At 41.0% G+C, this 24,273-nt stretch overlaps 1 protein-coding gene across 1 annotated transcript in view; it reads left to right on the top strand.

The window, feature by feature from the left end:
- PTPRG (protein tyrosine phosphatase receptor type G) overlaps positions 1 to 24,273 on the top strand; it is a 379,786-nt gene that overhangs the window by 307,775 nt on the left and 47,738 nt on the right. Inside the window, exons 13-14 of the mRNA XM_072347365.1 lie at positions 1,382 to 2,180; positions 9,868 to 10,000. Coding sequence (XP_072203466.1) covers positions 1,382 to 2,180; positions 9,868 to 10,000 — 932 coding nt within the window. The remainder of the gene's footprint in view (positions 1 to 1,381; positions 2,181 to 9,867; positions 10,001 to 24,273) is intronic.

Below are 24,273 nucleotides of genomic sequence, written 5' to 3'. Positions count from 1 at the left end.
CTTCTGGTTTTATTCTGTTCCAATCTGATATACTCCCTAGTAAGCAAGTAAGACATAGAGAACTTGAATTTGAATGATTAATGTTGGTTTAATGATGTATAGAGGTGTTCTAGAATCTACTGTCAAATTGTAATACCGAGTTCAGATTTGAGCCTGCACATGCCAGCAATGAGCAAATCTCAGAGTGCCCTGGGGATTCACACTGATAAGTACCCAAAAGTTTAGATGCTTATTTAAAGTTTTGGCTTGAAATCTTTAAAGCACAGGTTTGCTTTTGAGGTCTCAGGTTCTCTATGATTGCAGCTGGTTAAAAATAACATGAGAGAGCCTTTCTTGTTTTGCTGCAGCATTTCAACTGCATGGCCTGATTGAAACTGGGAATTGCAGAGATGCAGAAATACTGTTAAGTTACGGATTTCAGTTTCAGAAATGCAGACTTCTTATGGTCTTGCTTGAGATTCAGTAGAACCTATTTAACCCCTGATGCCTTACAGGTCCTTCAGAAGTACCCAGCTGGTATTACTGTAGCTCTTTTCTAAAGAGAGCAATACCCCACTGTTTGCTGTGGCACCAGCCCTTAGCAGGATGATCATAGAATCACTGAGGTTGGAAAACACCTTAAAGATCATCATGTCCAACCACAGCCTAACCATAGTACCCTAACTCTAACAACCCTCTTCTAAATCATATCTCCAAGCACCACATCCAAATTGCTCTTAAACACATCCAGGGACGGTGACTCAACCACCTCCCTGGGGAGCCTATTCCAGTGCTTAACAACCCTTTCTGTAAAGAAACCCTTTCTGTAAAGAAAGTACCCATGATGCTCATGGGTACTTTAGGAAATTAAAGCAGTACCACTCAAGGTCCTCATGGTGCATGTGGGAAAAGCCACAGTTTCCTATGAGAGCAAACCCACCAGCCATGTTGGCCACACAGCTGTTATTTCAGGACAACCCTTATGTAACACTGTATTTTTAAGCTTCTTTATTCTGAGGATTAAAGCACTGTGAGTAATGAAGCTAAACTCATTAAGCTTCATTAAATCTTCTCTTACCCCTGAGAGGAAACACTACTCACAACTCACTGGTGACGTGGGTGAAGAGTGTAAAACAATAAAGAGGCTTTTTGTGGCTACAGTTGTTCAGAAATGGCAAACATGGGTTTCCTCTCATCATCATTTGTGGCTCTGTTGCTTGTGCTGTTCCTGGTCCAGCCTTGCATCTGGGTGGTGTAGGTCACTCAAAATCCAGAGAATAGCAGAATGGTGTTTACATAGAATGGGAGACAAAAGAAAAATGACCACAGATAGGGTTTTGGGGCCTCTACTGATTCTCTCTGCTCTGTTTTCTTCCCCTTTGCTCCTGGTGATCTCCTCAAGCCCACGGCCTCTCCTGCCTCCTCAGCCGACATGGCTCCCATTAGTTCCGGCTCCTCCACTTGGACCTCCTCGGGGCTCCCCTTCTCCTTTGTGTCCATGGCCACAGGGATGGGGCCTTCCTCCAGCGGCAGCCAGGCCACCGTGGCCTCGGTGGTGACCAGCACCTTGCTGGCAGGGCTGGGCTTCAGCGGCAGCGGCATCTCCTCCTTCCCCAGCAGCGTGTGGCCCACCCGGCTCCCCACGGCAGCCGCCCCAAGCAAGCAGGCTGGGCGACCTGTGGTAACCACCACCGAGCCCGCTGCTGCTGCCTCCCCAGGGCCAGAGCGGGACTCGGCACTGACAAAGGATGGCGAGGGAGCCGAGGAGGGGGAGAAGGATGAAAAGAGTGAAAGTGAGGATGGAGAAAGAGAGCATGAGGAAGAAGATGAAAAGGAGTCTGAGAAGAAAGAGAAAAGCAAGGCAACAGCTGCGGCGGAGGCACGCAATAGCACAGAGCCCAGCGTGGCCACGGCTTCGCCCAACTGGACTGCTGAGGAGGAAGGAAATAAAACCATATCGGATGAAGAGTCGAACCAAAATGTTGCTCCCAAGGCTGAACATCCTGAGGAGGAGGGTATTACTGAAGCGGACACTCAAGCCCAGCCTCTTCCTTCCACCCAAGTGCCGCCAGCATTCACTGATGAACTTTACCTGGGAAAGATCCCAAGAAGACCAGAGACAACAAGAAAACCTCTCCCAAAGGACAACAGGTTTCCAGAAGAATACCCCTCAGATAACAAATTCATCACCATTAACCCAGGTGAGTGACCTCCAGAGAGAGCCCTTTTACAAGCGTTGTTGGGAAGGTACACAAACCACGTTCCTTACTGATTTCCAATAGGTACAACTTTTTTTTTGGTGCTTGGCTTCCCCATTAGGCAGATCATCACGGGACCCAGCCAACAAATCGTTACTGGGAGGAGAAGAGAGAGAAGGATGATAATTTTATTTTCTTACAGCAGATTCATGCTATTTGTGATTCTTAACAGAAAATTTGGAAAAGTGTTTTGGAAAAAGGCTACATGAAGAGTTTTGTTTTGTTTTTTAAGAAGTGGAAATGCAGCGAACTGTGGCTGTGAAATTAATTTGTAAGAGTGGTTGCTGTGCCAAGCTGGTGTTTCAAGGGAGGCTTTCTCTGTATGCTGTAAGCTAATTCGGTTTATCTGCAGGATTCTCCCTGATAGGGCTTTAAGATACTCTCCCAAATATGGGATCATTGCTGGTGTATTCCTCACCTCAAAACATACATGCTCTGATTTTGCAAGACAAGGCAGCTTCTGCACTGGGGTTGCCTTCTTTTATGTAGGAATTGATCTCAGACAGACTGAGCTCATGGATTTGCTACATTTGTTCTGATAAGAATTACAGTATTGCTGTTTATTGTCCACTCTACATTTATGTACCTACTTCATGTAATGTGCACAGCAAATACAGTCTTTTTGCATCTAACAGAACACACCAAGTCTTGTATGGTTAGGAGCTGCCTATACAAACAGGCATCCCCTGGTGCTCCCAGCTCACTGTGCAGAAGGTCCATTGGGTATAGACATATTCCTTCTTGGGGATCTCAGGGCCTTGGTGAGGAAAACAGGTATTTAAACTGCAAGGAACGAATGGAGTGCATTCATACATACTAGTTGGCAGAGTATGGTCTGGGATTTGGATACAACAAGAAGTTTGTCTGAGTGATTGTGTGTATTACTGCAGCATTTATAAGATATTGCATGTTTTTATTGTTTGTTATTTGATTGTTATTGTTCATTCTGCTAATCTATAGGCTGTTCTGTAATTTGGTTTTCCATCGAAGCAGGTCTGGAGTCAGAATACTGTGAAAAAACCTTAAATATTTGCTTTCCCCTATGTTTATAAACACAAAAATGCAGACATTGTGCACTCAGTTATAGCTCAGAACCAATTAAAAAAAACTAAGCTAAATCCTGCCTTTAATAACATTTGTTACAGAAATGCTGACCTGACTGTAATGCTGTGAATCATAACTGCTCAGTAAGAGAACAGATTAATGAGGAAACCAAGAAACCTACATCATGTTTTGCGGATTTTTATTTTATTTTATTTTATTTTATTTTATTTTATTTTATTTTATTTTATTTTATTTTATTTTATTTTATTTTATTTTTAATAAATATACTGCTGTTTTTCTTACTCCTCACCTGAAAATCTTCTTCAAAGTCAATTGCTGCCACTGAATGTGATGTGAGATGCTTGCCAGGCAGGTTTCACCATGCCATTTGCCCTGAACAACATTTTAGTGAGAGGGAGGGAATGTTCTTTGCAGTGCTGTGAGTAAGCCTTCAGCATTGTTACCCAGCAGTTTGATCCACATCGGTAAACCTGCTTCTGGAATAGCTGTCTTCAGTTCTTCTTGCCTTCTGCTTTGTGGTTTCTCATGCACCAGTTTCCTTAGATGGCCCAACTATGACGCCTCTTGTTTAAGTGCTAGCAGAAGGCATTGTGGCTGATTTTCAGCCTAATACAAATTGAAGGAAGGATGAATAGCTGGTCTTAATACTTAGATCATGACAAAATGATTCTTATTAGATAGGGTTTTATTCCATGAAGAAGATAAAAATCAATGAAGAGAGAAATATCATTCATATTGCTGAGAAGTACTTTCTGGTTATAGCCCCTCAGTCTATAGTGATTTCTGTCTCTTTTTAGCATGCAGAGAACTATTGCTGAAAGTAGTTCACTGCAGCTTTGCCTCCTACCAGACAGGCTCTTTTAAGAACTCTGCTTACTTGCGGGCTTGGAAGCTTGAAATGACCCTACCTGAAGACTGCATGCAAGGATGATTGATCTTGAAAAGACTCTGCAAATTAGGTTTTTCCATGCTTATATGGGGGAAGGATAACTTCTGAAGATCATATTATTCATCTGGTTTCCACATATAGGAAATAAAGTCTGAAATAACCAGCACATATTAGTCAGGGAATAAGCTAAGTGAAAGAGTCATCTGTTTTACGCCAGCTGACCTTAGTTAAATCTTAGTTAAACCTCTGGTGATGTACCCGGTGTGAGGGGAAGGTACTGTACTATGTTTTATGCCCCCTTTCATTGCAGGGGAGTTGGACTAGGTGGCCTTTAAGGGTCACTTCCAACGCAAACAATTCTGTGATTTTCAGCTTCCCAGACGAGCTTCTTCCAGGTCCCTCAGCGTGCTGGGGAAGTCATTCAGCAGCAAAAGGCAGGAGTGACTGTTCAGAGAAGGGTCTGAGTATGCCATTTTCCCTCGTTCATTCCTTGTCCTTGACTTCTACTTGGGAAAAGCTTGGCTGTTCACAACTGTGGCAACTCCTTGCTTAGACATTGTAAGACAAATGTTCTTCAGTTCTGCTAAGATTTTGAGATGCTTCTTAGTGCCTTTGGGACAGAGGAATTCAGTCTGAATGTCTATATCAGTTGTGAGGATCTTGTCCTTCAAAGTCCATCCAGTCAAGGCTCTCCTCCTTGCATCTTGTCCCCAGGCTATTACTGTGGAGAGATGAGGTCTACCTGACCAGAATTTGCCCAAATATATCACTAGACGTGTGTGAATAAGAGAGCAGAAACTTTTTTGGGTGCCTTTTTTTCTCCAGGAAAACACTTTTAAGAAAGCTGTCAGAGTTTCCAAAATGTCTTTGCGAGTAGAAAGTTTAATCATCTTAAAGAGCAGAAAATTGTTTCATAACAATGTACACTTGTAAAATTAATTCTATAGCAACAAATTAGCAGTTGTGAGGAGATAACTGAATGGGGAAGTACTCATGAGTGTGGATGATTAGGAGGGAGAGGGGAACACAAGAGAAATTACAGGGAAAGTGCGAGGCCAATTAGTACAGCAAGGCTCATTTTCTTTTAGTGCTTATTTCACACACACATACACACACCTCTCCTGAGGCCATGTCATTATTTTCCAAATGGCATCGGCCTCTTCTTGTCTGGTGGTATTGGCCAACACTAATGATTTTCTTCTGTCACTGAGCGCTTGCTTGCATTCTCCTCTTTCATTTTCCTGATCATCCTTTTCTCTGTTTTGTTGCCCACATTAGGCTAATTGTACCTTTGATCTGCAACTGTTACACACACAGCTGCTCAGCATTGTCTGTGACTCTGAAACCTGAAAATTAGAAAAGCAGCAATTAGAATGATGCTCTACCAAAAAAAAAAAAAAAGAAGAGAGAGAGGGAGAGAGAAAGTAAAGGCAAAACATAATAAAGAAGAAGTAGGACGATTCAGTTTAACCAGTGTACAGGAGATACAACCCAACAGAATTTGGTTTGTTGTGCCGAAAAGTTGAGCAGATCCTTTTTTTTTTGATAGGAGATGAAGAAAGGGATGTTGTGAGCAAGGTACTACGTGTCTGCTTGGGGCTTTTAACCTGAGTCATGAACTGGGACTAAGAACAGAGGCCTGGGCTTGGCTCTTGGTGGAAACTTCGCCTTGGTCCTCCCATCCCTCAGCACCCACCCACTTATGCTGAGTTCCTCCCCCGAGAAGGCCATGTAGAGAGATCACGATGTGCAGATTAAACTTGAAGACAGGCATATAGTTTTAGCAGAGTGAATTGTAGTTTATAAAGCAGTCTTTGCCAGGCCTGAGGTTACAAAAGCCTTTTGGGGGTAACCTCATTAAGATAATTAAACATCTGTGTAATTCTTTCTTTCTCCATACATGGCAAGGATTATTAAACCGTATTTTGCTGTGGCACATGAGCCCTTTTGCATGGCAATTTATATGAGCTAGCAGTAAAATGGCTTGCATATAAAAGAATTGGATTACTGAAAGCAATTTGAGTGTGCAAGCAGTATGAATCTCAGTTATCCAACATCAGGGTTAAACATGATTGGCATCTTTTACTAAACAGTGAAAAGCCATGCCTTGTGTTCAAACTATAAGTATGAATACTGCAGAAATGCCTGGTAAGAAATAGAAAGAAAATAGCTGTGCAATAATATAAGCTCGTATGGAAGTAATCTTTTTTAAAAGCATGTTTTTGTAGTTTCGTATTTGAATAACTAATAGCTTTGTGTAAGACAGTAATTTTGTTTACTGGAAGCTGACTTTCTTTCAGGCGACTAGATGATCTGAGACAGCTCTGCAGTGGGGGGTTTTCTTTGGGCATGCAGAGTGTGTATTGTCGTAGTTATCGGGATCCGTAACAGTACAACAAACAGAACTTTGTACTGGTGTTTTGTGCAACATCAAGGAACAATAATGAGAAGTTTCAAAATAGAAAGGTAGATACGTTATATATTGCAGCTACAGTTGCTTACTATAGCAGGCAGTGCAACTTCAGGGATATGAACTTTCCCATTCCCAGTAACCAGCTACCAGGAAGACACAGAGAAACATTATGTTTCATAGACTGTAGAATACCTTGACCTTTGTACATGAATTTTGCTGCCCACTGCTCTATAATACTATCCATTCCATGGCCTCATCCGTCCCAGGACCTGGATGGCATTGCTGATTGAGTGCTTTGCAGAAAAGCACACGTTATGGATTTTTGCAGACGTAGAAGTTGATTTAGCAATGCCGAGGCTTGCTTCATGTGGGACCTCCTGAAACAAATACGCTGTAATAATTTTTACTCCGTCCTACCGGGATGTATTCCAAGCCAGTAAAAGGCAAACTGAATTAATTCAACAAAGGCATATGCCACTGGAAACTGTTTACATTTCTTAGGAAAAATTGAGTTTCATGGTCCATTTTTAAGCCTTTATCCCCCCTCCCCTCCCCCCCCCCCCCCCCCCCCCAAGGATTTGCTGTTGAAAAAGAAAGCTTTGGAAAAGAAAGAGTTAAATTCTAAGTATTTTTAATAGCATGATGTTTTGGTATGAGATGAACAGGAAAATGCAAAGGCCCAGATCTGTCTTTTTTATGTGTGTTTCTCTTTAACTTTTTTTCCACATTTCTCTGTGTTGCCTATTTTTAGGCTTTTTTGCCTAAATGAGACACCCACCAGCGTTCTAGCTCTATTATTGTACTTCTAGCCCCAGCTGTCATTCTAGAGCAGCTTTACTGGCATTGGTTTATTTAACCTCTCTCAACACTTTAGCACTGGAAAACACCTAAGACTTTATGTTCAAAGCCATCACAGGAACGGTTTATGTTTTTCTGCAGCACATCACTGCCTAGACACTCCCAATTGGAAGTCAGGGCCAGCCGTCAGCGTGCAGGAATGGCATTTGCAATTCTGGCACTCAGCACACTGGGCACTTTCTGATTCTCACATCTGCGGTAGATGGAGTTGGCAGGGTCAGATAAATGTGTTCTCCACAGTAGACTGAGTCAGAGGAGCATCATGAGCGTTGCAGAATTTGTTAGCGTGCATTGGGACGCTTGCCCATGCCATGCTTACAATGGAATTTAATTTTCCTTCCATGCAAACAGAAACATATGTTTTTATGTTGAAATATGTGGAGGTGAAGCTGAATAGAATATTGTCCTTGGAGGGAAATGAAGTAATATCCTAATAGATGTAAGGTGGGAGTATTTGGCTCCTCACTGAGCTTTATTTTTCGGTGCATGCTTTTACTTTTTCCGTTTTGCCATTCTGATTAGTAACACTTACCTCACAGACTTAATTTTTTCATGCTATTAAATGATTTGAAATGCACTGATAAAAAAAAATGATGCCTCGGGGCTTATGATTTTTGCAAGTTTTGCAAATACAGAGAATAAGCCTTCGCTCTAATTTTGGGGTTGTTCTTTTTCTTGCTCTTTGCTGGTCAAGAATATCAAAGACCTGTCTTTAAAATAGTATGCTGTATATTATTAGTATGCTGTGAAGACTAAAGCTCTCCACGTGCTCTAAGTACAACAATGTGTGGCTCTGTTGGTAACCTCAGTGTCTTTTCATACTGAAGTCAGAGACAACTGGCTACTCATCTTGCTTTGATAATTTCTACACTCAATGCACGTTCACTTCCCCCAAACATCCCTCTGATTAGCACTTCATTTATGTTGCTTGCTAAAGGGCATTACCTCCATCAGCCTATTTCTTAAAACGAGAAAGATTTCTTGCTGGGCTTGCAGCAGCCTGCAGCCTTACTCTGTTTTCAGCAGTCAGGCAAAAAGCATTTACAATTAACCTTTACTTCCACGTTAGTTGAATTTTACTCCTGCCTATGGAGGAGTATAATCTAAATACTATTAAAATAGAGTATGACTTCATGTTATGTGACATCTGGTGACTTCCAATTATCTGTGTTTTGCCTGCCCACGGTGCAAAGGCAATTATGTTCTTCTGGTCGGATTTGCAGCAGTTTCAGAAGATATGATAATACAATAGTGAAGGAGGGCAAGGAAGCACCTTGGTAAGGAAAGACTCACATGAGCTGATAAGTAGAAGTCAAGTACGTACATATCAATTCTCATTCAAATCAGAAGTTGTTTACAATAATTGTTTCCCATTATATCCCATTGACAGGTACTGATCAGCTACTGCCTGTTTTGTAAGAAACATGAATGAAATACAGAATCCACTTCTGTTTTTTTGCTTATGATCTCATTCTGCCTGCCATGATTTTAGAATCATAGAATATCCCAAGCTGGAAGGGACTCACAGAAGGATCTTTGAGTCCAATTCTGTACAAGATTACCCAGAAATTATATCTAAAAGTAATTATTCATACAGTCTATTCCAATTTTCACAAATTAGACACTTTTTGTCATACAGTGTGGTTACAGGGTCTGCTCTCATTAACTCCTGTACTTGCAGTAATTTTAGCACGGTGTTAGAATCATGAAAAAAAGTGAAGCATTTACTCGACCAGATCTCAGAATATTGACCAACTTTAATTTTGTTCAAAAGCTGTAGCATAATGATTTCTTCTGTCAGTTACAACACATACTATCCATTCATTCATCCATCCATCTTGACAATCCATATGCTAAAAAGTGCATTCGTATGCAGTAACTCACCAGATTGTGACAATTCAGCAAATGATGTGACATGACACCCAACATGTTGAGGATTTTTTTATTTTAAGATAGTTACTAAGAAATTTACTTCTGAAGGAAAGTATGCTGAGCTTGGCAAAGAGAACTGCCCTGTCGTGTTGAGAAACAGGGTGCATTTACCTGCAAACACTGATGACGGAGCAAAATATTTACTTTGCTGCTGTGGTGGAATAACCCAGTGGGATCCTCCATGTCTGATAATAGGTGCTTGCATGATAGAGTCCTAAAATTGTGTATGAGACTGTAATTACAGGCAGCAGTAAAATCCAAGCCATATGTGGCAATAAACACCATACTTTTGTGCTCTTAAGTTTCAAATGAAAGACAAATGGAGTCCCACCCTGCAATTAGAAGATCTTTGCTCTGAATGTTTGCTCATATCACGTAAAATGGAGAAGCTATTTGTTTTCCTTAGACGTTTTTTTCACACTGTAAATCTCTTTACACTTTGTGATTGTTTTTATTATGTGCTTAATATGCAGCTGACAAGAACAGTTCCAGCATGGCCACGAGACCTTCTCCTGGTAAAATGGAATGGATCATCCCGCTTATTGTGGTCTCAGCACTGACCTTTGTGTGCCTCATTCTTCTCATTGCTGTGCTTGTCTACTGGAGGTGAGCATGTTTCCTTTACATGCAGAAACTGGTCATGATTTAAAACATGTTTGGTATGATTTTTTTTTAGTGTGGTCCCTTGTTTTTTATTTTGTTGGTTGTTATGCTGGTAGATGCATTAGCTATCTCTCTGGCTGCTGGAGCGTCTCTGTTGTGTTAACTATTCAGCAGTCTCAAATACTGGTTTTTTGTGTCATGAAATCAGGTTAGCCATGATAGAGCCAGCTGTAATGTCAACAGATGTTTTCACAGTTAGCCGTAGTCTTAGCCATAGGGAAAGATGGTCATGGGAGAAAAGCGCAGTGAGACTTAATACCTGGGTGATCTTAAGGTGCTTGTTTTCTTCCTTTATATTTCTATGAAAGGGGGATAAAGTTGTTTAATGTTACTTAATATTACTCTTAAGAACAACTTCTAAATGTAGCATTGGTGAAGTGGTCAGAAGTATAGATCCGGAAGGAAAAATATCCTCTTAAGAAGAGATATCATCCTTTACACTGGTTGGGCTCAGTGGTGAAGGCTAGGTTTGCCATCAACAAACCAAATTCAGTTAACTTAGAAGAAGATAAAAGCTGTAGTGCGTTCTAACGTCAGAACCAAAACTCTAAGACACCTCATTTGTCCTGTAGTGAAATTTAACCAGAGATTAGCCTCAGAAAAGGTGTTCTGAATTATTTAAAAATCTGATTAGCCAAGACACAGAAAAGTAGCTTTGGTGAGAATATCAGTCCATTGATCATTTTATTTGCAGAATCAATTAAGAAATACCAGTTTGTTTTCCAGTACACCCATTTTGCTGATAATTAATGACCAAATTGTCAAGGCTGGGAACATTCTAAAACACATTAGTGAATAGATGACAGTACTCTCATGAAAATCATTTCTCTTTATATTTGCTAGTAATTGACATGATTGCAATAAAGCAGTGAATAAAATTGTGCGGATACATGCATGGAAGCCAAAATTGGAAGAGGTACAAAGATGCCAATGTAGTGACCTGATCTTCAGTATTCCTCTCGTCCAAAATCTCTCCCATTTTTCTTTCATTTGGAAGAGTAAACCTGGTCACATTCATACCCACCAAGCCCTGGAATTATATGGCATATCCTGAAGCAGCGTAGTGTGGGACTCGTTTATCTTGCTTCAAAACAAAGTGCTCTTCCAAGGAGGGAGGATTTGGAGATAAAATGCTAACAACCATTATGGAGAAGAATGTTGGTACCTCTCATTGTTTGAAAAACATTTACATTTCCTGCGATTTCACTGATGGATGGAGATAAATAATTGCAAAATTAGTATTTAATCCACTTAAAGAGCAACGGTGCTGTCCCTGAGAGAATATTAAGGTTTAAAAGTGCTGGCTTAGTGATGAGACTAATTTTTGGTAAATACTTTTTTTTGGTAATAGATCATAATGTTATTCGAGTCTAAAATTAAGATACATTAATTAAAGTTAAATGCTTTTTATCTATCAAATTCCTAACTATCTACCTCATAACATTTTTATTTGCCTACTAATAACAAACAAGCAGATGAATCAAGGGAAGTACATGAACAAAGGCTTTAACTGAAACCAAATTACTTTTCCTGTAATATTTGTTATTTTGCATACAGACAGCAGTTGGTTTTTATCTGTTGTGCATAATTTGCATGAGTAGTTAACATTCATTGATAGCTTTGGTAAGAGTATGAGTGTATAATATATTAAAACCCTTGACAGCCATGGATCAATGTTTTTCTGTATAACTGATGTTAAAAAAAAATAAAATAAAATGTAGAGATCAGAAATTAAATAGACATGGAAATTATGTCAAAAGGTTTTTTGACAAATATGAAGCAACGAACAGAGGAACAATAAATAAACTAGAGGATACGTGTTCTCAGTTCAAAGTAATGTGTTTCTAGCTTCATGGTTCTAAGGATTTTTTAAACAAATACAGAACACGTATATAAGGGAAGGGAATGCGTGTTTTAGGATAAATCAGCAAGCAACTGGAACACAAATTGTCCATGGTAACATTTCACGCTGTGCAGACCATGACATTGAAATGGTAACACAACATTTTTTGTGCCCTTTTCAATGTGATTACCATTCTTTAGGAAAAATAAAATGTTTATCTCTGGGAGTACTTGAAAGTAAGGGAAAAAGAGAACCTCAAACACCTCAGAGTGTCATTTTCAGGTTGGAAAGAAGCAGCTATCTGGATTTCAGGAAGAAATACTCAGCTTAAATTCTAATAGGCAACATATGGAATAATTTGCTAAATAACACCATCAAAGCAAATGGCATGAAAAAGAGTTTGAGACAGATTTGTCAGTAAGGGAAATATGCTTTTGGAGAGAAAGATGCTATATGCAGAGAAACACTTACTATAAAAGGATAACCCTCAAGGGGACAGGCATGCTGGACCAAGGGGTCTTTTCTTGCACAGCAATTCTTTGTTCTCTTGTGAGAAAAAGCATTAAAAAATACAACCCAGAGAACTAGAAAATGCAAAAGAGACATGGCTACCCTTTGGCAATACATTATAAGGGTAAAACAAATGATATTTTCACTTTTGCATTTCTGAGCATTTGTGGGACTGGAAGACTGGAGAACAGAGGTGACATAAGTAGAACAGGGAAGCAGAGCAAAGCCTTCTGCTTCTTCACGTTGCATTGGTACCCTGTTATCCAGGGACCAAAATAAGAAATTAATGGATTGCTTATGAAGGTTTGGCAAAATGTTTCTCTCTGTTCTGCTCCTTTGTAACTCATTCTGTGATACAGAACTAAAGTAAGTTTTGTGATGGTATATTGTAAAGAAGCTTCATTTTCCTTTCTCTTTATGTGAAAAGGAGAATGGTAGGAATCAGTCACTGATGAAGCTTTCCCTGTACCTATGGAACTTCCATGCTGTTCGTTAGAGGCTTCTTGTAATTTAACGTATATGATTTGTCCTATTTCTGACTAAGACTCCCTTATTTGCAGAGGTAATTTGCTGTGCTTAGTTCCTTTTCCATGTGGATCCTGGACAAATGGCAAAAGAATATGATTGATGTTGATGAGAAAGGGTCAGTTCCTTCTTTTTAGCATGATAGCCATCTCAGTAATGAAAAGGGATGGGAACTTACAGGCAAGCAGCAGTCCTGAATTACCTCTCCACTGAAGTTTCTTAAATTCAGTACTTTTAATGGCACTACTGTGCATAGAGGTCTATGTGATCTTAAGTTGGAAGAGCAGAAAATAAACTAGGTCAGCATAATGAAACTGCAAAAATTGCCCTGTCATCCCAGAACAATGAAGAGAGCACCGCTGTGGAATAACTGGGAGCCGTGGAGTGCAGGGAGGCTGGCTAGGAGTTTGGCTTCCCAGGCACTGGGGCTGTAGTTCAATGTTTTGTTTCCATGAATCTTTGATTCTTCATAAGGAGAAGCTGGTCTGGCTGGTCCTTGAGCTGCCCTGGGCACAATGAAGGGAGCTGTTGCTTCCAGTTCTAAGACCTGAAACTGATTTATTTTAGTACTGAGTCATAGCAGCATTCATTCCTTTCAGACTGATTCCGGAAATTGGGTTCCATTTGGACAGACACTGAGTTTTTGGGGAACTATTCACTCTGATTTTAGGATCATTCTTTGGAGAACTACTAGCTCACACAGAGCCCATTCAAGTGTGCATTAAAAGCTGCAGTTTACCCAGCACATGATTTTTGCATTTCTGGGCATTTGTTTTGCATCTGCGATTTTATATCCAGACTCGGTACTGTGAGATCATTCTGCAGTTCTTCAAGGTCAGTTTAAAATTTGACTTACATGTTCTGCATTCTTTGCCACTGTTATCCTTAAAGCCTTTTGTATGAACTTTGAGAATCACAGAGTGTGTGACCTCCAAACTATTTAGGGATTGAGTGTGACTTCAGTTTTTTTGCAACAAGACGAGTTCCTACAGCGTGATGAGCCATACTATGGCTTGAAGCTTTCTCTGTGTTCTTCTTGCAAATTGAACAAGTCCTGAACATTGACACTGTAAGGGAAACCCAGGGTCAGTTGCACTGTCTTTCTCACAGAGGTGTAAAAGTGTGAATAGGGTTAAGAAATCAACTAAAATACTAAGGCGCACATTGCATTCTGTCACTTCAGAAAAAAAACAGGGTTTTTAGGAGCGACTGCTGACCTTCCCTTGTTTGTTTCCTTTTTTGATTTTTAATCTAAATACTACATCGCTATAGACCGTGATTTCAAAGGGAAAAATAAGCAGGGAATATTAAGAAGCAATTAAGATTTTAGAGTTTAGCCAACAGCAACTCTTAAATGGGAACTAAATTATAGCCATTTCTCATTTTCAGCTAAGAGGAAGAAATTAATTCGGAGCTATAGCTGGAGAGTTTTCTTTCTTTTCTGCAGATACCATAATTCACCTCTGAATTATTGCCACCATCAACACTGCGATCCCAAAGACAAAGCAGGAATATTGTATTGCATTTCTTATTAAATCAAGCTGTTTATACAGTGCTAATATGTTTACATTCAGGAGGGATTTTTGGAACAACACAGCTGCTGCCTTTCAAAGAGCAAGCAAGCTTGCATTGCTGGTTTATAGCTGTGTGTGTATAAGAGACAGCTTGGGGAAAATAAGCCTTTAAATTTCCTTGAGCAAAACCCTATAGAATTTAGTAGAGAATATGAGTTTTCTTAGGTTTCTAGTAAGCATCCTGCTGAACTGAACTGGGGCCTTGGAACAGGTTTTGTGACAGAGCCTCACACTTCTCCAGCAGTACCTTTCTGTGCAGAAGGAACGACACTGAGCACCAGGAGGTGCGGGTCTGTTCTCTGACTGTCATTGATTTTCTGTGTGACCTGGGGCCAAGTCACTTGCAGTTCGACAATCTTGTTGTTGAACTCGGTGGCAAAGACCTCACTGGGAGCAAGCTCAGGTGTTCAATATTTTAGCATCTGAGTGCAGTCACTGGTGAAACAGCACCAAAAAAAGCATTGGTTTGCTGTATTTTTAAATCAATTTGTAATTTAGAAAGGAAAGGTGCAGTGTAAGACCAAAGACCGTTGAAGTCATCGTATCTAGTTACCATGCCTTGGAAAACTGACATTTGGAGTTAAATTCTGGGGAATATGGGCTGCTCCATAGCTAAGATAGTGCTAAAACTTCATTGGGAAAAAACAAAAAAGAGAGAACTTGGGCCTGTAGTAGGTAGTAAAAAGTGCTGAAATTGTTGCTTGAACCTATCTCTTGGTTTTATTTTATGAGTGCACAATGTGTTGTTCATCTACTGTACTGATTGAAAAAGGAGCATTGCAAATTTACAGAGCATTGTAAAATTGCTTGCTCACAGTGATAAAAGCTGCTTTGGCTTACACTGAAATGTTTGTGATTCTGCTTGTTTCCTCACTCCTGGACATGCCAGGTAACACTTTCTGAGATATGTTGATTTTAAGAATGCCTCAGATGCAGTTGCTCAAGTGTTTATTTCAGCAGTAGTGGTTTAAGCAGCCTCCTCCATTCCTGCCCTTGCACTGCCCTCTGTGATACCAAAGCAAATGTTTGTACAATCATGTGATAAGCTGAATTGAGAAATAATCCATGTTTTGTTTTGTTTTGTTTTGTTTTGTTTTAAAAGGGGGGGGGACTTTTATGCTCTGATTTAAACCAGATTAGTTCCCAGTCTGGCTCATGCAGTAACCAGAGTGGCACTGGCATAACTGAGGGCCCAGCAAGAGGCAGGAATGAGCAGGAGGGATGAGGGTGCTCGTGCTGACACTACTTCAGTGATGCCTGAGGACCATGTCAAGGTGCTTGTGCTCTGCTTGAGGACCGCAGAGCCCCAGAGTGCAGCCCATGTCATCACAGCCCATGGGGAGAATTAACTGACAAAGGAAAGACATTTTCTGAGCTGAAGTGGGCAGCACGACAGGCAGATGAGAAGAGACATGGAGGTGAGTTGTGTGCCTGAAACCCATCCCTGTGTCCATCTTAGTTCTGAGGTTTAGTAACTAATATGCCCTGCTCAAAACAAACATGGCATGCAGCTTTAGGATTGGCTATGTAGAGTTTGGTACGATGAAAAGCAGCATCAGGGGAAGCGGTGCCTGGCAAACAGGATCCAGCCCAGCCTGGTTCTGGAGCCCTCTGATCTCCCTGCCTCAACCCAATCCATGCAGGAAAAGCACTCCAGGCTTTGTTGCAGAAGATGATTGTATTTGATTTTGCCAGTGCTGGAGATAAGGGTACTGAAACACAGGCCCTTTTGTGTGCAGTATCTCAAAGCACTGCTCGTTTTCATTAAAGGGGAGCAGCCTGTGATCGTCCCCGTCTCATCTCAAGCGGGGAGCCGAGCTCAGCTTTTGTGCCCATGGCAGGCAGCTTGCTTTCAAGCCTGAAGCTTAGGGAAGCCTCCAGTTGCTCGTTCTAGCTGGTGGCATCATTCTTGGAGCACTCATCGTTCTTCTGTTCTGGGGAAAATCAATATGGAAACTTCTCCAACTGCTTCTCTTCTCTTTCATACAGCGACGTGCAGCCTGGGGTGAGGAGAAGAGTTCATGAGGAGAGCCAAAGTGTGGTGTGTGGCTGCTCTTCCTCCCCTGATGGGCTGTAGAGTTTCACCCTTTTTTCTTGTGGGGAGCAGGAAAGGATCCCGTGTGCAGGAGCAGCTGAGCAGGCCAAGCACAGGTTAGGCTATGACACTGTGGCCAATAGAGCTGTTCCTCCCTGACTTCTTCCTCACAAAGCGTTTCCCAAACAGCTCCTTCGGGACTTTCAGAAATCACGGGAGTTGTCAGTTGTTATAGTAACGGACCCCCTGCTGCTGAATTGGCCCTGAGATGCCCATTTGGGCTTTTGAACAGACTAACTCATGCTCATTAGACAAAAAAGAGAGAGAGACAGATTTGCAGATGGAAAGTTGCTTTTTAAGCGTGCTGGATGATCTGTTAAGAGCTAGATTGTGTAAAGGGGCATGTTATCTCATTATATGCCTGTTACTTTTACTCTTCCTTAATTAACACTAGTTTTACTTTTTCTTGCAAAACAGAATTCTGCGAGAGTTCAGTTTCCACACTGGTGAGGTCAGTAGTGAGCTGCTGCTTTAAAACAGATTTTGCCTTAAGAAAGGAGAAAGGAAAGAAGTTGGAGGGGGATTTGCCAAGCCTTAGTGCGTATCAGTGGTAACTGCCGGAATTTTGACCTTGGGATGTCCCATTTCAAGGAAACAGCACAGTCTAGGTTTTGCTTTGGGTTCAAATCTGTCGAGCCCCATTGATGTTAGCAGAGTGACTCCTGAGTAACTGCTATCACTTAAAGCAGACCTTGCTCTGGTAAATTTGAGTCTGTAGATGAAGAATCTGTATCCCCTTAAACGGGCTCCAGGAGTATGCAAGTACCGTGACAAGTTACTTCTTGCCAGGTGCTTGTAGCCAGGTTCTTCCTCTGTCATGCATGTCCAGCCTTCTCCTAGATTTCATGAATTGAATGATCTCCTCACAGCTGTCCTGTAAATGAAACGCACATCCAAATTTGTGGGAGGTTGGTGTATCTCCAGGTGTAAATGAGTGAGTGTTGTGTCTATTCTTGTGCATTTTACCTTTCTTATGAGGAAGTTGGTTAGACCAGATGGGCAGGCAGGATTGCTAGCTGAGAGGATGCAAGTGTTCTAGTACGCGAATGGGATCTGCAAGGAATAAATGATCTTCTGCATCCATTGTGCTTAGGATGAGGAGTCTTGGGCTTAAATTGCAGCAAGAGGGAAATATAGGTTTGACGGTAGAAAAAGCTTTATGACAGGAAAGACAATAAAGCAGTGGACTACAGAAATGCCATCATTTCTGAGCTCCGAAAGGTTAAGCAGCCATTCGTCAGGCACACCACAGGAGTCATTGATCCTGCATGGGAGCTCAGAGGCTTCTATGCAGTTCTGTGGTGTGAGCTCTAAAGCACACATGCAAGCATAAGAAAAGAGGAGTTGTGTGATAAATTGTCCTGTGAATCACAGACTGGGAGGCTGAAAAAGCGTTTAGAAGATACAGTTCAAATGCATCACATTCAAAGCGAGTAACATGAAGCCAATAAAAGAGCACATTGAAGAAGCGTGGGGAGGAGAGAGGGAGGGCTACAGCTTTGGGCAAGGAAAGGAAGATAACAAAATGGGCAGGAAAGAAACTGCAGAGGCAGCTTGCAGAGGACAACTGTGTCAGGAGACATGCAGGTTGGTGGAGAAAATCTGTTTGGAGTTTCATTCCATCTGTTCTCCTGCAGCGGGGAGCCTAAGATTAGGAAAGAGTTAGGAGAACTATTGGAAGTTTTTAAAAAGAGGAGCAGAGTTTGGTGTAGTTGTGGTTTGCTACCCTTACTGTTACCCAAGGCACTGCTGCATTGCCTATGCCAGTACTGCCATTATCAAAAGCAAGTGCCAGCTTGAGGCCATCCTTGGTGGTAAAGGAATGGACCTTGCAAGCGAGCACACAGTGTGACCAAATCTAGCCAGCCCTGGAGATGCCATTACATTATTTTCTTGCAAGGAAAACAGGAAACAGGAAATGGTGATTGCTTAAAGATTCCTGTCCCAGCACAGGCAGCCCTGGTGCCTGCTGGTTTGTGGGAGGTCAGTGGGACTCAGTGGGAGCCCAAATCTGCACAACCTTTTTTTATGAGATAATGTCAAACATGCAATCCTAAGTCAAGCAACAGGAGAATGCGTGCTTTGGCTTTGGAAGATGGGAATTCAGAATACCTTGTTGGTGACCTTGAAAACAACGAAACAACAACCAGAAGGTTTTATTTTAATCCTAAATTTGCTATAAAATGTGTCCTGTAAGAGCTGAGACATTTAGGGTATGCTTTGCCCACAGGCCATCCAGTTCACTGAAAGGGATAAAGTCCCAACAGCAGGTTGGAAAACTGCCTTTGATGAGCTCCTCACCGCTTTGTTTAGAGGTGTAACAATATTTCCCCAATATGTGCAGAAATATCTTCCTCTGGGGAGAGAGCAAAGGGGAGTAGGCAAGGGGCATCCCAGGTCAGGCAATGAGAAATCTGTGGCACAGCTGCAATTGATCTTTCTGTTTTGTTTCTGTGGAACTAATTAAATGGATTAATTCCAGACACTTTCTCTGTAAATGCCTTCCACGCTGCTGCTGTAGTAATGAGATCTTGGGAAAAAAAAAAAAAAAAATGAGCAAGATTTGATCTGTGCAGTAACTGGATTAAAAGAACTGCTTTATGATGCTTGATTTTGAACCAATATTTTTAAAATATTCACATGTTTTAGTTAGGCTCCATTAAGAACTGGTTTGTAAGCTCTGGGAAGCAGTATGCCATGAGGAGTACGTGTTTCACATGAGCACAGTGGTGGAGGATGTTACAGCTGCCTTCCCTGACTCAGCTGCTTGTTCGTTTCCAAGCTGTTTTACAAGTAACTTCAGAACAACTTTAAAACTTCTGAAATCTGGCTGTTAGGACTATGATCAGCTATTGAAAAGAAAATCAAAGTTTGTAATCAAACTTTCTCTGAAATTAAATCAAATTGGAAAAATATATATATATGAAAAATGAGAGTATCTGTTAAGATGCCAGGTTTGTACTTTTAGTTCCTCAGCTGCAAGAAGCAATTTATGAACCTGTTGCTGTTCGATTTGTTGATGTTTATGTTCTCTGTTCATCTGTTACCAGTTTATATATGTTATATAATATTTTTAGTATGTAAGAGTATATGTTAAATTTGTATACCGCTATCTCTGTAGAAGATATACCGGCATAGATTTGTAGGTTCACCGTTAAAGGAATATCTCAGATGAACTGTGAATGAAATATCCTATATTACAAGTAGATGTACCCAGAGGGAACAGTATACCTCTGCTGTGAAACTGTGAATCAACCACAGCAACCAGATGAATGATATTTTTTCTCTCTCCTTGTAACCATAAAATATAGCTATTGAAGTGCCCTGCGCTGTCCTAAGTCCCACAGCAGCATTTGGACTAACATTAGCACTAGCTATTTCACAGCAGGATGTGGTCTGAGTGTAAAATTATAGGGGAAGAATATTAAATCAATTCAGCAATCTTAACAGTATGGATAAATACTAGGAATCAGCAGCCTAGTAAAACAGTAATGAGCAGGGGTGGGCTTTTTTTCACTTCTCTTAAAATAAAGTACCAGCCTATGCAACTTGGCAAAAAACAAATGCCTTGGGATGCACAATGCATACTGTGCTGCTCCTACAAATGTTGCATGTTGTGAATTCATTCAGGCTATTGTAGAACACTTTGCTTGTCGAAAAGAAAACGTTTCTTCTATCAGTATGAACGGCATGCATTTCATTCTGCAAGCTTACAGGTTGGAATCCATTTGAGTTCTATTAGAATTGGCCCTAAAGGATAAAAAAAAAAAAAGTTGAAAAGATTGTTAAAATCATTTCAGCAAAGAAATTGTTCTTTTTTTCTTTTTCCTTTTTTTTTTTTTTCAGTGACTGTGAAAATAAAGTTTGCGCTTTCCAAAGGAAAACACAGCAATTAGGAAATTTGCAAATATAAATTAGACTGTGTTGGTCTTCCTCTTTGTTTCTGTCACTAAATGGAGTATTTAATTAGCATGTATATTATTCAGGTTTCAGTATAATCCATTTTGTAAGTCCAGGTTCAAATATAAAATCAAAATGGGCTCGGTGCACCCTATTGTTCACATGCAAAGCAGCTAACATAGATGTGAAGATATGATGTGAATTGAAACATTCATATTTCACAAGGAGATGGTCTACATTTTCTCCAATGATGGGTTGAACTCTTATTTTTAACTTTTTCTAATTTGCATACATATTAGTCTCTATTTAAATGATGTGTTAATTCTATTCATTAGACTTCAGTGAATGTTTCTAACTCTCCTGATAATCAAGCATAGAGGTCCCTGGAAAGCAAATTATGGACTTTCATGTTGCAAAATGCATTGTAAACGTGACATTTATCACTGCTAAGCCAACTCATGTGGAGCACTTGGCTACAGTCCGTAGGGCAGAGCCCTTAATCTTATGCTTATGGTAATGGCTGTCATCTCTGAATAAGAACCTGACACTGGGTCCCCAAAGTCTCTTCAGAGGTGGTTGGCACTCCACAAGCACTCTGCCCTCTTGACGTTAGAAATGCCAGTTTCTGGCATGTTTTCTGGCAAATGCTCTTTGGAAGAGAGGGAGTAGCTTGGTTCAGATCCTTGCACAAATGACTTCACAGAGATGGATGATGGAAAGTTTTCTGTTCAAATCGTTTGGTGGTGGAGACAAGGATTTCGGATTCCGTGGGGGCTCTGCAGTTCTCTTGCATATTTGACTTCCAGAGCAGGTTCCTGCAGGCTGTTTTCCTACAGTCCAAAATGTGTTAGTGCTTCAAAATGTGCAGAACAGTAGCGCTGGAAGTAAAAGCACAAGGGCGACAAAGTGCAATAGGAGTTCTTTCTGTGGGTCTGTGAGCCAGGTCCTGAACTGAGGACGGTGACAATCCATGGAAAGAAAAGGGATGAGAAGCAGTATTGGAGTTTGGTGCCTGCTGTTGTGTATTGATTTACCAGGCTGTGACAATTCATCTTTTTAATTCTAGGTATAAAAGCATTGTTATCCCAGTGGTAACAACTTGAGGTGATAATTTCCCAAGGTTTTCTGTTGATGGGGTGAGCCCTGAGTGATACCACACAGGGAGCTGCCATGTGTGCTCCGATTAATAAAAAAAAAATTGATGGGAAGAAGAAAGATTCTTATGCCATCATTGCAAGGAAATGCTTGACATCTTTAAAGGTCTCTAAGTTTCGTTTCCATCTGTTTTTTGCCGAGTCTGGGCCTTTTCAAAAGCAGCAGTGATGTGCTGTAGGGAATTAATTTAGCTCTTTGTGGTAGCTGAAGGTTAGAGTTCAACATCACTGTTTTTGTTATCAGCACAGCTACACTGAACAAGTTCCCTGTTGTATAGTTTAAAGGAATAGGTGGGGACTACTAGAAAGAGACTTGTTGTCCCTGCAGCATAGTTTTATTCAAGATGCACAGAATAAGCAAGCAGAAGAGGAGAAATCACAGTATTTGAAATACATTCGCAGCAGCTGCTTCATCTCACCATGTCTGAATGTGTAATCTCACTCTCAGGAGCATTCTGCACGAGAAGCAGCTGGGCGCTTCTGAACATACAAGAAATGCTCCCATTTCACCAGCTCTTGTAATTATACAAGCTGCGCTTAGGCCTATGGAGAAAGGAAAAGTCCATGTTTTATTGCAACTCTGAGATTTTGGTGAGTTTTGTGGTTGTCTGCAGAGATTAAGCTTCCACTTGGACATCTAGTCTATCCCTTGCAATGCTTTCTTGCACTGGAAGAGCTTTTACAAGCCTTTTTGAAACATTTAAACCATCTGCAGCCCTCTTCTCCCTCACTTCTTAGCTGAAAGGTGTGGGGTCCCATTGATTTCCCAGTATCAATCTGGGGTAGGCTGTGTTGTAATTCCCTGTGTGCTGAGCACAGAAGAGGATGCTGAAGAACCATGGCTTTAAACCATCTCTCTGCTTCTTGTGTTCCCCTGGCCCAGGGGTTAAGATTCTTCAGGGTATGTAGCACAGTGTGGGAATGTTTCCCTTCCACTCTTCCTTCCAACATCGTTTCTCCTTGGTGCTCCAGATAGCAACTCCTCACCCCAGGGACAGATGTGTTGGCAGCTTCACACTTCATTTTTGTGGTGGCTGAATGAACTTACGCATTGTCATCACTCTCCACCAGCATTATTGTATTTATTGGGCCTTCTGTGCAGGAGTTAGATTCATATGTGTTGGATGTTTTGTTACAGCCCATGCTCTGTTTTGACTTTTTAGCTACATGTGTTTTCTTCTTTTAAAGTTACTAGTTGTATCTGAGACCTTAACGCCAGCAGGTTGCTTTGTGAGAGTAAATATTAATGAGGTGGTTGCTGATAGCATCGTATACATTGAAAGAAATGCTTTTGTAATAAATAGAATTTATTATTAATTGAGTGGTTTGGAGATAAAGCGGGATATAAAGCAACAGGCTCATGGCACAGCAAACTGCCCTTTGCAGAAATCCAATTAGAAGTGTGAGCAGCCGATTGTTAGCAGACTTGCTCTAATCACATGGGGGCAATACAGGAGCAGAGTAACACTTGAAGCCTGGGACCTGTCCCCATGAACGCCTCATAATTTTCTTTAATCAACATTTGGTTACTATGTCATGCCAAGCATGTGTTCTTCTACGTTCTCCTGGCAATGCTGCATCCCATTGGTCTAAACAAGCCAGAGGGAGACAGTATGTTTTGAAATAAAAGGGCATATCAGTTAAATGCACTGTGTTCTGCTACACGTCTGTCTGGGAAAAGTGACTCATTCGTTAGCCCGCTGAAATTACTTTGCATTGAATAACTTGTGCTGATGTTACTGGGCTCTGCCTGACCACTTGAAGCTACATTTGCCATTTCCTCAATGAGGATGTTTGGGAACATTGTCATTCCCTTTCCAAATTGCAGTGTTTGTTCACGACTTGGAAAAATAGATGATTTGTTGAGATGTGTCATAGATAATGGTTAAATGCTGCCTACAGTAACCAAGTGCAATTGTCACAGATGTATTTGAGCATCCATGCCAGCGGCTATGTCTGGTGTCCTAAAGAGTGATGTAAATTGTTCATTGGGTATGAATGGTTCAAAAAGAGTTTTTCTAAATATTATGGATCATTTTCGTCTGGCAGATGGAGTTGCGGAAGCTGCTATAGTGAGAGTTTGTGAGATTTAAGACATCCTGGGTATTGTGAGAAATATGCTTAGCAAGCCTCAGAAGTGAGGGTGCAGGATGCAAAGTGAGGGTACAGGAGTGAGAAGACCGAAGCACAGCATCTGTGGAGTCGGGCGGTATTTGCAGGCTGGTGGAGAAGCATGTGAAAAAACAACACAGAGCAAGTCAATTTGTCTGTTCTGTCAAAATGGCTACGATCAGCCAGGAGGCAAATGAATAAACGGATCAACAAGTATTTCACACTTGTGTGTTCTCGACAGGAAATCACAGATCTGAAACCAAATGTCTGGGACAAAACTACCAGAAATAGTGGCAAAATACTCTGCTGTTTAGTCTGCATTTAAAGAATTTTTAGCTCACAAAACTCCTTGAATTAAACTATTGAAATAAAATAGGAAGGCTTATTACTACAGATCCCAGTTACCAATGAAGTGGAAATGGTTGGGGTGAGAGCAGGGCCCCAGTCAGGGCTGGGAGCAATCTTTGCTGGTCTGCTCATGCACATCTGCTGGCCATGGGGAG

This window comes from Excalfactoria chinensis, chromosome 12 (genome assembly GCF_039878825.1).
Source record: "Excalfactoria chinensis isolate bCotChi1 chromosome 12, bCotChi1.hap2, whole genome shotgun sequence".
Lineage (NCBI taxonomy): Eukaryota > Metazoa > Chordata > Aves > Galliformes > Phasianidae > Excalfactoria > Excalfactoria chinensis.
Note: the sequence above shows the minus strand (reverse complement) of the source record. Positions and strands in the feature narration are given on the sequence as shown.